The sequence below is a fragment of the Oncorhynchus keta genome, chromosome 1 (assembly GCF_023373465.1).
Source record: "Oncorhynchus keta strain PuntledgeMale-10-30-2019 chromosome 1, Oket_V2, whole genome shotgun sequence".
In the NCBI taxonomy this organism is placed as follows: domain Eukaryota; kingdom Metazoa; phylum Chordata; class Actinopteri; order Salmoniformes; family Salmonidae; genus Oncorhynchus; species Oncorhynchus keta.
In genome coordinates, this window is record NC_068421.1 from 79,711,010 (window position 1) to 79,722,914 (window position 11,905).

At 42.2% G+C, this 11,905-nt stretch overlaps 1 protein-coding gene across 1 annotated transcript; it reads right to left on the bottom strand.

The window, feature by feature from the left end:
* Positions 1-7,383: 7,383 nt before the first annotated feature.
* Positions 7,384-11,905, bottom strand: mafaa (v-maf avian musculoaponeurotic fibrosarcoma oncogene homolog Aa). The gene has a single exon (XM_035764266.2). The coding sequence runs from the start codon at positions 10,705-10,707 to the stop codon at positions 9,778-9,780; it is 930 nt and encodes a 309-aa protein (XP_035620159.1). The 5' UTR covers positions 10,708-11,905; the 3' UTR covers positions 7,384-9,777.

Genomic DNA, 11,905 nt, shown 5'->3' on the forward strand with positions numbered 1-11,905 from the left:
TGTTGTCTACACAGTGGGATAAAAATGTATATAATTGTCATTTTTTCCCCAACGATTTACACAAAATATTGTAATGTCAAATTGGAAGAAACATTCTAACGTTTGTAAAAAATATATATATATAGTTTGTGTGCCTACTCAAAAAAAAGGGTCATTTTTTAACATGTTATTCAATGCGTTTCTCTGGGTTATAGTAGTACAGGTCAATGCGTTTCTCTGGGCTATAGTAGTAAAGGTCAATGCGTTTCTCTGGGCTATAGTAGTAAAGGTCAATGCGTTTCTCTGGGCTATAGTAGTAAAGGTCAATGCGTTTCTCTGGGCTATAGTAGTAAAGGTCAATGCGTTTCTCTGGGTTATAGTAGTAAAGGTCAATGCGTTTCTCTGGGCTATAGTAGTAAAGGTCAATGCGTTTCTCTGGGTTATAGTAGTACAGGTCAATGCGTTTCTCTGGGCTATAGTAGTAAAGGTCAATGCGTTTCTCTGGGCTTTAGTAGTAAAGGTCAATGCGTTTCTCTGGGCTATAGTAGTAAAGGTCAATGCGTTTCAATGTAAAGTTTTTCTCTGGGTTATAGTAGTAAAGGTCAATGCGTTTCTCTGGGCTAGTAGTAAAGGTCAATGCGTTTCTCTGGGCTATAGTAGTAAAGGTCAGTTATAGTAGTAAAGGTCAATGCGTTTCTCTGGGTTATAGTAGTAAAGGACAATGCGTTTCTCTGGGCTTTAGTAGTAAAGGTCAATGCGTTTCTCTGGGCTATAGTAGTAAAGGTCAATGCGTTTCTCTGGGTTATAGTAGTAAAGGACAATGCGTTTCTCTGGGTTATAGTAGTAAAGGTCAATGCGTTTCTCTGGGTTATAGTAGTAAAGGACAATGCGTTTCTCTGGGTTATAGTAGTAAAGGTCAATGCGTTTCTCTGGGTTATAGTAGTAAAGGTCAATGCGTTTCTCTGGGTTATAGTAGTAAAGGACAATGCGTTTCTCTGGGTTATAGTAGTAAAGGTCAATGCGTTTCTCTGGGTTATAGTAGTAAAGGTCAATGCGTTTCTCTGGGCTTTAGTAGTAAAGGTCAATGCGTTTCTCTGGGCAATAGTAGTAAAGGTCAATGCGTTTCTCTGGGTTATAGTAGTAAAGGTCAATGCGTTTCTCTGGGTTATAGTAGTAAAGGTCAATGCGTTTCTCTGGGCTATAGTAGTAAAGGTCAATGCGTTTCTCTGGGCTATAGTAGTAAAGGTTTTTCTCTGGGCTATAGTAGTAAAGGTCAATGCGTTTCTCTGGGCTATAGTAGTAAAGGTCAATGCGTTTCTCTGGGCTATAGTAGTAAAGGTCAATGCGTTTCTCTGGGCTATAGTAGTAAAGGTCAATGCGTTTCTCTGGGCTATAGTAGTAAAGGTCAATGCGTTTCTCTGGGCTATAGTAGTAAAGGTCAATGCGTTTCTCTGGGCTATAGTAGTAAAGGTCAATGCGTTTCTCTGGGCTATAGTAGTAAAGGTCAATGCGTTTCTCTGGGCTATAGTAGTAAAGGTCAATGCGTTTCTCTGGGCTATAGTAGTAAAGGTCAATGCGTTTCTCTGGGCTATAGTAGTAAAGGTCCATGCGTTTCTCTGGGCAATAGTAGTAAAGGCCAAATTCAATGTTTCTCTGGGCAAAATTCTAAATCAAATAGCTCAAATAAATCAGTGGTCAACAGTTTCTCCTGCACTTATTTAGGTCAATGCCATTTTCTGGGGTTAAATACTTATTTATTCAAGCCATTTTCAATGTTTTATTTCTTTAAAGTTAATTTGTAAATAGTAGTAAAGGTCAATGCGTTTCTCTGGGCTATAGTAGTAAAGGTCCATGCGTTTCTCTGGGCTATAGTAGTAAAGGTCAATGCGTTTCTCTGGGCTATAGTAGTAAAGGTCCATGCGTTTCTCTGGGCAATAGTAGTAAAGGCCAAATTCAATGTTTTATAAAATTCTAAATCAAATAGCTCAAATAAATCAGTGGTCAAGCACAGTTTTACTCCTGCACTTATTTAGGTGTGCCATAATTTGGGGTTAAATACTTATTTATTCAAGCCATTTCAATGTTTTATTTCTTTAAATTAATTTGTAATAAATTTAAAAAACATGATTCCACTTTGACATTATGGGGTATTGTGTGTAGACCAGTTACAAAATCTCATTTAAATACATTTTAAATTCAGACTAACACAAAATGTGGAAAAAGTCAAGGGGTGTGAATACTTTCTGAAGGCACTGTATTTGTGTTTGCATGCTGTGTGTTTGCAAGTGTGTCTCGGCGTGTATATGTGCATGTGCCTGCATGTGCATGCACTGTTGCACATGTGCGTGCTATATGATTAGTGAACATTGGGCCTCTGTGTTCACTATAGGGAAACTAAGTGGTGTTGGCCCATATACTGACGATGAGCAATTGTGATGTCACAAACCTCAGCTGGGAACTGCCTGCACAGCACTGCTCCTCTCCCACATGCTCTCCCTTCATCAACCCTCTATTCTGTTCTTCTGACCTATTGGCTACACAGAGCCAGTGAGAGAAGCTAGAGTATTCAGACAGACAGGTTACCGTTAGACCAGGTCATACACACAACTTTACTGCCCCTTATGTGTGTGTGTGCATGTACCACGAGAAAGTGACTTTGAAAGTGACTGAAATTGAATGGTGAATGTATGTGTGGTGTGTGTGATAGAGGGTGGCCAGGATGTGTTGAATAATTGACCGTCCACTACTGCATTACTCCACATTAATTTGGTCTACAGTATGTGTGTGTGTGTGTGAGTGTGAGGGGATTCTAGGTGGCTATACCATCGATCTCTTTGGACATCCACTATATGAATGGCATTTGAGGAACATGACTGCACAGAAGTGTTAACCAATCAGTAAAGTGCTGGCTCACACTCACACACATCACACATGGGGGTAGAAGTGAAAGCTGGGGAGGAGTGAGAAGGTCATGATCTGATGGTGAGTCAGCAAAAACTTTACCCTTCACCAAAGTCACTATCAGTCATACAGCTCAGATATGAATGATGACAATGATCAGAAAAATGACCAATCAATGGACCGATATCTTCATACAGTATGGCATTTTGAAATAGCCAGGCACGAGCCTCATCATGGATATAGTGCATATGAAAAGACCAACACTAATTTTATTCAAGGTATAGTCCTTAGTCAGCAAAGTTTAAAATCACACAGCACTACTAGTTGTTGTTCCTCTAGCAGTCAGATGTCCACTCCCTGAGGACAAGGAAACAGGACAGCAGCACGACATCCTACTGCTGACCCTCAAACTATTTGTTCCTCATAGTATGTGTGCAACATTTCACTAATCATGACAACACTTTTTTATAGACTCCCAAAGAAACATGAGAAGATTTAGCACATTCAGATTGAATAATAATTTACATTTGTGTAAATAAACTCCAATGTATCAACTGTTTTACTGATAAAATGTTTGCTGAAGAGCAGGGAAACTACTCTACTAGGGCAGAGTTGAGTTTTGTAGAGGAGAATTGCATGAGGGATGTTTTAAAAAGTATATTTCCCCCCAAACACTAAACTAGGCCTAGCTGCATCAACTCATTACTCCTTTTCCTATTTAATAATTACTTTATGTCTTCTGTGTTTGTTGGTTTGTTTATTTTCAGAGCAAAAACGCTGCTGGGGCATATTTTTCCCCTTGTCCTTGTGATAGCATGTTGTGATTTGTCTACTCAGCATGGCGCATGTCAGAGAGTGTGTGTGACAATGCGAAGCCGGTGGAGGCGTGGCAGGGATCGGCTGCGGCGCACGCTCCTTCTCCAGTGGTAAATTACTTTTTTTTCTCCGCTGGGGCTCGGGTGGGACTGCGGCGAGGCGCGAGGCCCAGGCCACGGTGTGGGAAACCGTTCCACGATAATGACTTCGCCACGTTTGGGAATCGTGCACGGTGCACTCCCCCAGGCCAGTGACTCAATCACGAGATCAGCGTAATAATTATTAATACCCTGTGAGCATTAACAGCACTTCATGGGCGATTTATCAAACTGTCGATTTATTTGCGTGGGGTAACTGTTCGAACTGTTCAAATCTAAAGATACCTCTGGGAATAACAGAAGAAATACCAACCCAAAACAAACAGACAGTACTGCAGGAATAGGCCTTACTTGTTAGAAAAAAATGTATGTATGCCTAGGGGGGAATGTAATTTCTCAAACAATGAAATACAAAACGTTATGCCTACTAGTCCTACATGGTTTTACTGAGTTTTATATCACTGGTGTTAGGCTGTCCAAAATAAGTAACCAGTAGGCCTACAGAAAAGTTAAATAAAAATCATTATGAAAAGGTAGCCTAAATATAACCTCATTTTAGACACCACACAGACGGTAGTTTTGTTTCACTGTGCCAACTTAAGCCTTACTATTTGGCGGCCAAATGTAGATCTCTCTCTCTGACGCTGACTATGGGGAATCGCGGAAGCAGTAGTAGTAGCAGCAGTAGTAGTAACAGTAGCTCAGAGACACAACACCTCCGCTTTCATCCCTAGCTTTCTCTCCACCACTCTCCTTAGTTTTCATTACCTCTATTTTTCCAAGTCTATCGCTCCCTTTATCTTTTTCACGTGTGCCTTGGGCCGTAAGTAACCGTACACCGGGAAGCAAACACGTATTGTACACTGTACATACCCAGAATAAAACACACACAATGCCACACACATTTACGCACCGATAGAAATAGTGTATCTATAAAAAGTGTGCATGCATGTTTATACTATATCGTTAAGGTATGTTAGAGATTGGAGTGTGTGCGGTTAGGTTAGGTGTAGGAGCAGCAGCAGTGGCAGGGGGAAGTGATGGCTGTCAGGCCACCCAGAGAATACACGGAGTCAGCAAAAACCAGAGGAAGAGGGGGGATAGAGGAAGGGGAGTGGGGAAGGAGCGAGAGCAGAGAGGGAAGAGACTGAAATATGGCCTATTGAGAAAATTGATTTGGCAAATTCAATCATTACGTTCATACTCAAAGCAAAACCATTTAACAAATTGTTTAGCTTCAGTTGTTGAACACGTATAACTTTATAGATGAAAATGCAAGTACGGAAAAGTAAGTGTGAAATTTGTAAATAATATGTAAACAATATCCAATGAAATGTAACTTACTGATTTTAAAGCGTGCCAACTGCTACATGAGGTCAAAAGCAGCAATAGCATATAGACTATAAACCAAAGAAAATTATACTTTAATTAGGATAATTTCCCTAGAAATATAACCAGCATGGAGGGGCGAAGAAAACAACACGCATACATAGCATGCATGTAAACACGCACGCACCTGCACACACACATCCCGAGTGTGGGGGCTGGCATGCAGGTGTTTCAGGGATTATTTAGCTGATTGGGATCTTATTACAGGACAATACAGACAGAGGCCTTTTATAACTTCTAGTCACACCCACTTATACCAGCATAGTTCAATTATAACCGGAGGTTTTGTACAGCATAGCAGTGGTGGCAACGCCTTGTCTGGGTGGTGCTGAGCTCTTCATTCTCTCAGTGTACAACACACTTACTCGGAGTCCCTCTCCCTGCCTCTTCAGTACTACACAGATTACTGTGATGCAGCACTGAGAACAGCAAACGAATAGTTAGATGTAATATGTTGTTTGACTGTTATGCCCTATGCTAGGTATACTTGTGCAAATGTAACACACAGACAAGTACACATATGACAGCCTTGCAATAACAACTGACATAATTAATATGCACACGAGCATACTGTACATACACAATCGACTGGCACAGATCATTGATACTGCTGTTAAACCGAGTGTCTGGTAAGCAGTGTTGTGTGTTAGCGATCTGTTTCTTGCTTGTCCTAAACCCAATAATAGCAAGCCGCCTGCATGAGACGTACTCGGAGTTCTGGTGTCTGGTGTAATATTGTGCCTGATGTAATTGACCCTGCAGGAATGGTCTGGGTGGATGTTATATCGCCACCTCACCCCTCACTGACTTCTCACCCTGAGAGGAAAAACAAATGCATTTGAAATGAGTGGCACATACACACACACCGTGCACTGGCGAGCACACACAAATACACACACTGACCCAAAATAGGCTTGGCTCTAAAAACAGCTAAACCAGAGCATCACTGAACCATGGCAGAAAAAACGTGTTTACTGTTTACACATTACAAACAAGCATGCTAGACTAGACTGCGGTTAGAGAGAGGCGTCGGCTCTCCTACCTTTTATACCCGCCTCGTCTTAGAACCTCCTCAGCTGCGCCGAAAGCCTCGCCCGCCCACCAGCAGCAAACACGCACCAAGTCCCTGAGAGGCCCGCTGAGTGACGGGCTATCCCGGGACAGTATACAAGCTCGTGGCAGGGGGAGAATGGGCTGCACGAAGAGTAGCCAATAGTAGCCTACGCGGCTGTATGGAAAGACAAATTGGTCCAGTGATGTTACTGGATACGGAGCAGAGGGACTAGGACTGCGGTTAAATGAGACTAATGTGCGTCATTACAGAAATCTAAACAAACACCTCTCTCTTATCGCCTAAGATGAATCACAACGCAAAGTTCCCACTGTTTCTAATGACCCCCCCCCCTCCCCCATCATATTCAAGTGATTGCGGTTGATGTGCGATAATAGGCTACACTGTTCGTTTGAGATAAGAATTATGAAAATAGTTCAAGTGTATCCTAAAATACATCACAATGTAAACAAGAAAGTCAGGATAATGATGAAATTGTAATAATAATAATAAAAGCTTAATAATAAAAATAAATAGCTAATACTTTACCATTTTAAATAAGACAAACGTGAGTATTGTTGTTTCGTTTCTGTATGCTATAGCCTACCTTTGCAACAGATTGCTTCACATTTTGTTGACGCTCAGTTGCCTTATTTAGAAGGACAATCGTTGCAGAAGCTAAAAAGTATAATCATCCACAAACATATCTAAAATATTAGCTTTTCGTTGATTTATTTTACCATGTGGAATATAGGCTAAGTATTGTCAGTACGTTTTGCCTGATTCGTTAATAGTTTTGGTAATATTACGCGTATGGGTGCTTCTTAAATTGCCCAGTTATTACAACATCCGCCTGCGTTTTACTGGATATTTTCAAATTATGATTAATATAATTGAACATAAGTTACTCGTTCTGTAAAGGCAATCCAAGTGTCGTTACTGTTGCAAACAGCGGAGAACTTCAAGCGAGAGGAGAATAATTCATAGGCTAAGCCTATATAAGAAAACCTGCTATTTATTTTGTTATTAGGCTACTGTAAATGTTTAGAGTCTTTGTTTGCAGGCCTACTGAATAAACATTATTTTTACGGCGTACATTTTCAATGCTTGAAGGTACATTTAAACGAAAGACATGGGAAGAGATGAACAGATTTTGGACATAACTTTTTATTAAACATTATGAAAGCAAGATTCTCAATAACATTCCATCTTGAAACATTTAATTGCCTTTAGTTATTTTCACGTTCGGACATTTAAATGTTTCTCGAATAAATATATAGAAATCATATAGGCTATACAGGTAGGCTATACATTGACAGCACTGTGCAGAAGATACTTCGCCATGTTGCCGGGATGCGAGAGTGTTTATGTCACTTTGGAATTCTAAAAATTCTAACTAACTTCAAGACCATAAATACAGGTTCAATCTCGGTGGCCAACAACATAACTCTGCTCTATATTGACGGACTGAGTAATTAATGAATTGATTGAAAGATAATTGATCAATATTGATTTTTTTCACTAAAACATGACTAAATTTGTCAAACCAGAAAAAGCACCAAAATAAATTATTTCGTTGAAAGTTAAGACTAATTGATTTGCATCACAAGGATATATATATATATATATTTTTAACTAAACAGTATCTTGGGAGGTAGAAAACAACATCTCTCCCCCACTCCATTTTGATCCGATTTGCAAACACCTCTCATAATTCTCCTTGTCTTGTCAACCTAGCTGTATTCCTGCATATGTCGCCATCAGCCTTGCACTAACTGGCATTGGCAAGGTGGTTCAGTACTTCTGCACAATATTGCACATCATATATCTAGGCAGCAGGTAACACATGTACCAGGGATTTCTTGTTGACAGAATAATGATTTTTGACTTAATCATACCCTCAGAGAAAAAGATAATCATTGACAATCCAAGCATCCACCAGGCATCTTTCTACACATCAGATAAAACAGAATAGGCTATATTGAGCTATAAGACACCGGACTGCGGAATTATTCAATTATTATTCACAAGCCATTAGATCACCTTTATTGTTCTTATACCTCAAATTGTACACTTTTTAAAAAGTAGAAAATCAATTTATTAAGAGTTTAGTTAGGTTGGTGCATAGAGTTTTAGCAGCGAATGCAGTCCTTATATTTGTAGCTACATTAAGTAAATCACCTCATCGAATGTTTCTATTCACCTTATTATCATAACAGTAATACGCAACAAAGGTCCTATCAATATAAAAAATCCCAAATGTTTCTCATCTTAGTACAGTTAGACTTCTTGTTTACATCATACATGTCTAGTAGAAGTAGGAAGTTATCGTAGACTATTTGCATGCTGTAAGATAGTCCTAAAACATTGCATTAAGACGTTCTGAATCATCATCAAGCAACACAAGTTTTAAAAGGTAACACAATAACTGTTCTATACACATAACCACGTGGGAATAAATAGTCTCAAATCTGGCTCAGTTAATCATCTCTTTTTCTTTACTTTTTCTTTTCATTTAAAACAATAGAAAAATCGATTGAAAATAGCGGGTAAAACGCATCCATTTTGTAATAGCAGATTACTAGTTCTGGTCGCAGGTTATTCTGCATTCTTTATTACATCTCTCAGGGTTATAGGGGGATAAAGTTGTGTTTTTGCATACCCAGGCCTTACTGCAGAGAGCGATGAAAGAGGCGAAGCAAGAGAAGCGGAAAGAACCATGGGCCATGCTTTCCATAACATATAGGGGTGAGAGGATTGGAGGTTTGGGGTACCATACATGTCCTGCATGCAGGGTTACTAAAAGGGATGGAAACTAGACTTGCAATATTCAAAAGGTTGCCTTTTCGTTAACGGGGAAGAAAGGCTATATCATGTGCCCCTCCATCATCACAGTCGGATCCGTCGACAGAGCCTGCAGGAGCGGCAAATGTGTAGGCTATTGCTTTTTCTGTGGTTCGCCCTCTTTCATTTCAGTCCCAATATTATAAATACCGGTTTCTCTTCCTTGATTCCCCCCAGTTTTAAGACGCTGGAGTCTCTCTTTTAAGACACCATATAAGGAATCAAAACAGTTTTCAGTTTAGTTTTTCTGTCTGGTATACTTTGACAAGTTTGATTCATATTTTTCATTAAGACTTCAAACGTTAATCAGGGTTTCTCTGAGATCTATTGCATCATAAACTAATAATCAGTCTATTGATTTGACAGAGTTTGTGATCCAATGTCCATGTCAAGAGGTGTTGGTGTATTGAAGTTAATCCAAAACACAATCTTTAAGACTTCCAACAATCCAACAATTATATCTGCGCACATTGATTACTTACTGTATGCGCGCATCCACCTTGCTAATTTCTTTAAATAAATATAAAGCATTATGTTATGTTGTACATTTAAAATGTACACTGGTAGCCGCCCCCCCCCCCAAAAAAAGGAATAACTGTAATAAAAAAAATGTAAACTGAGAAAAATACAAATCATAGTCATTAAAAATATTTAAATAAGTTTGAAGGGGGAAAAAGTCTTATGCCATGATTCAGTCTCTTACATGAAGAATTCCGTGGAGGCCGGTTTCCCGTGGCTTCCGTTAGAGGGGTCTCTGTTATTGTTACCGGGCCCGCCACCGTTGTAGCTTCGGCTCGCGAGCTTCTCGTACTTCTCCTTGTAGAGATCTCGCTCTTTGGCCAGGCGCGCGACGTCCTGCTTCAGCTGTTCCACCTGGTTTAGGAGCGTGCACTTCTCGCTCTCCAGCATGTGCCTCTGCTGCACCCGCTTGTAGCGGCAGGACTGTGCGTAGCCCCGGTTCTTAAGCGTGCGCCTCTTCTGCTTCAGGCGGATCACCTCTTCTTTGCTGAACCCCCTTAGTTGCCGATTGAGCTCGCGCACCGTCATGCTGACCAGCTGGTCGTCCGAGAATCGGTCCTCGAGGCGGTGTCCATGGTGGTGGTGGTGATGGTGGGTCTGGTGATGGTGGCCGGCCGAGGCCGTGGACAGGTCCTCCCCTACATACTGCTGGCCGCGGAATCCCTCGTAGCCCTGGTGGTGGTGATGGTGATGGTGGGCGTTGCCGATGAGTGCCTCCACGGCGTCCTCGGGGGTCAGATTGAGCGCTTCGGGGTTAATGTGGTGCTGGTAGTTGGGGATCCAGTACAGGTCCTCCAGGTGCGGCTTTCCGCCCGAGCTCTGGGGGTTGCTGCTTCCGCTGTTGTTGCTACTGTTGACGCCGTTGGCCAGGTTTTGGCCCGACTGGCCACCGGGGCTGGGGGCGCAGAAGCTGGGCGAGGAAGGCACGGAGGAGCAGGGCGTGCTGAGAGGGGTAGAGGAGAGTGATCCTGGGGGGAGGCGGTGGCAGTAACGGTCAGCCTCTGGAGGCTCCTTCTTTACTTCGAACTTCATAAGGTCGAAGTCGTTGACATACTCGATGGCCAGTGGGCTATTGGGCAACTCTGCGCTCATGGCGAGGTCGGTGGCCATGTCAGTCCATGCGACGACTCCCGCCCTCACAGCCAAACCGACACCGGGCAGGACAACAGGCAGTCCTCGCGGATGCAGATTGCTTCTTCGAATCGAAGAGGTCTGTGTGGCGTATATATAGGCACGTGCACACGCCCGGTCCCTATGCGTGGGGTTGTGAGATTGGATTGAAGAGGGGAGTAGACTACTTCGTATTAAGCTGCTAGTCCTTAAAACAACTGCTATTTATAGCGGCGCATATGTAAGTGTGTAAATGAACTTGTACACCTGCCAGTTTGCCGCTTCTCTTGTTGACAACTTATCCTAGGTCAAATGCACGCTTTAATACCACGGGCCAGGGCCGGTTGAAACTGGAGCCCCCGGTGAAATTTGTCGACACCAACCTGTCTTGTCCTCGCTTCACCTCTGGACCTGCTCGCGCCCTCTGATTTAATGTCCTTGAGTGAGCAGATGATAAAGCAAGCAGCACTGTGGATGGATTGTATCTTCTCTACTGTTCTGGCTGCTCCTTTTCTGGTGTTATTGTGGTCAAGTATTTTACTGTATCCTTCTTCGCCTCCACTGGCGCGAGGACAGTGTTTGCTACAGTCATTAGAGGGTGAGAAAGCAGCAGGCTCGCGGTTGAAGTTACTGCAGCATGTGTTACACAGGACCAGAATAAAACTTTCCACACATGACACGGGCCCACGACAGCCCAGAACAAGAGACACGCACGTGTAAAAGATGCGTAAACATGTGCCAAAGTCACTTTCTGCATCTGCAGGAATCCACAATGGAATGGTTCGGAGGAAAATACGCTCTCAGAGTTCTTACAATCAAAAAATAGGTGTAGATATTAAAAATAGATATTTCCTTAAGTGGTGTTAAGACACTGGAGAGTGGTCCAGTTTCTGAATGGTCAGTCCAGATTTATCAGGTTGCGCTTTACTTACGAATGCGCCCGTCCCTACGGTACACGGTCCTTCCCTTCACTCTGGGAACCTTGCGTCGGTCCTCGCCGTCCTTCCCTTCACTCTGGGAGCCTTGCGTCGGTCCTCGCCGTCATTCCCTTCACTCTGGGAGCCTTGTGTACTGCGTGTGAGAGAGAGAGATGAGTGTGTGTGCGTGCGTGAGGCGATAAATTCCTGTCACAGTTTGTTTTCTCTATCGGGCAGATAGTCGTTACTTTGAGTTCTGCGGTGCAGCGCAAGCAAGCAGT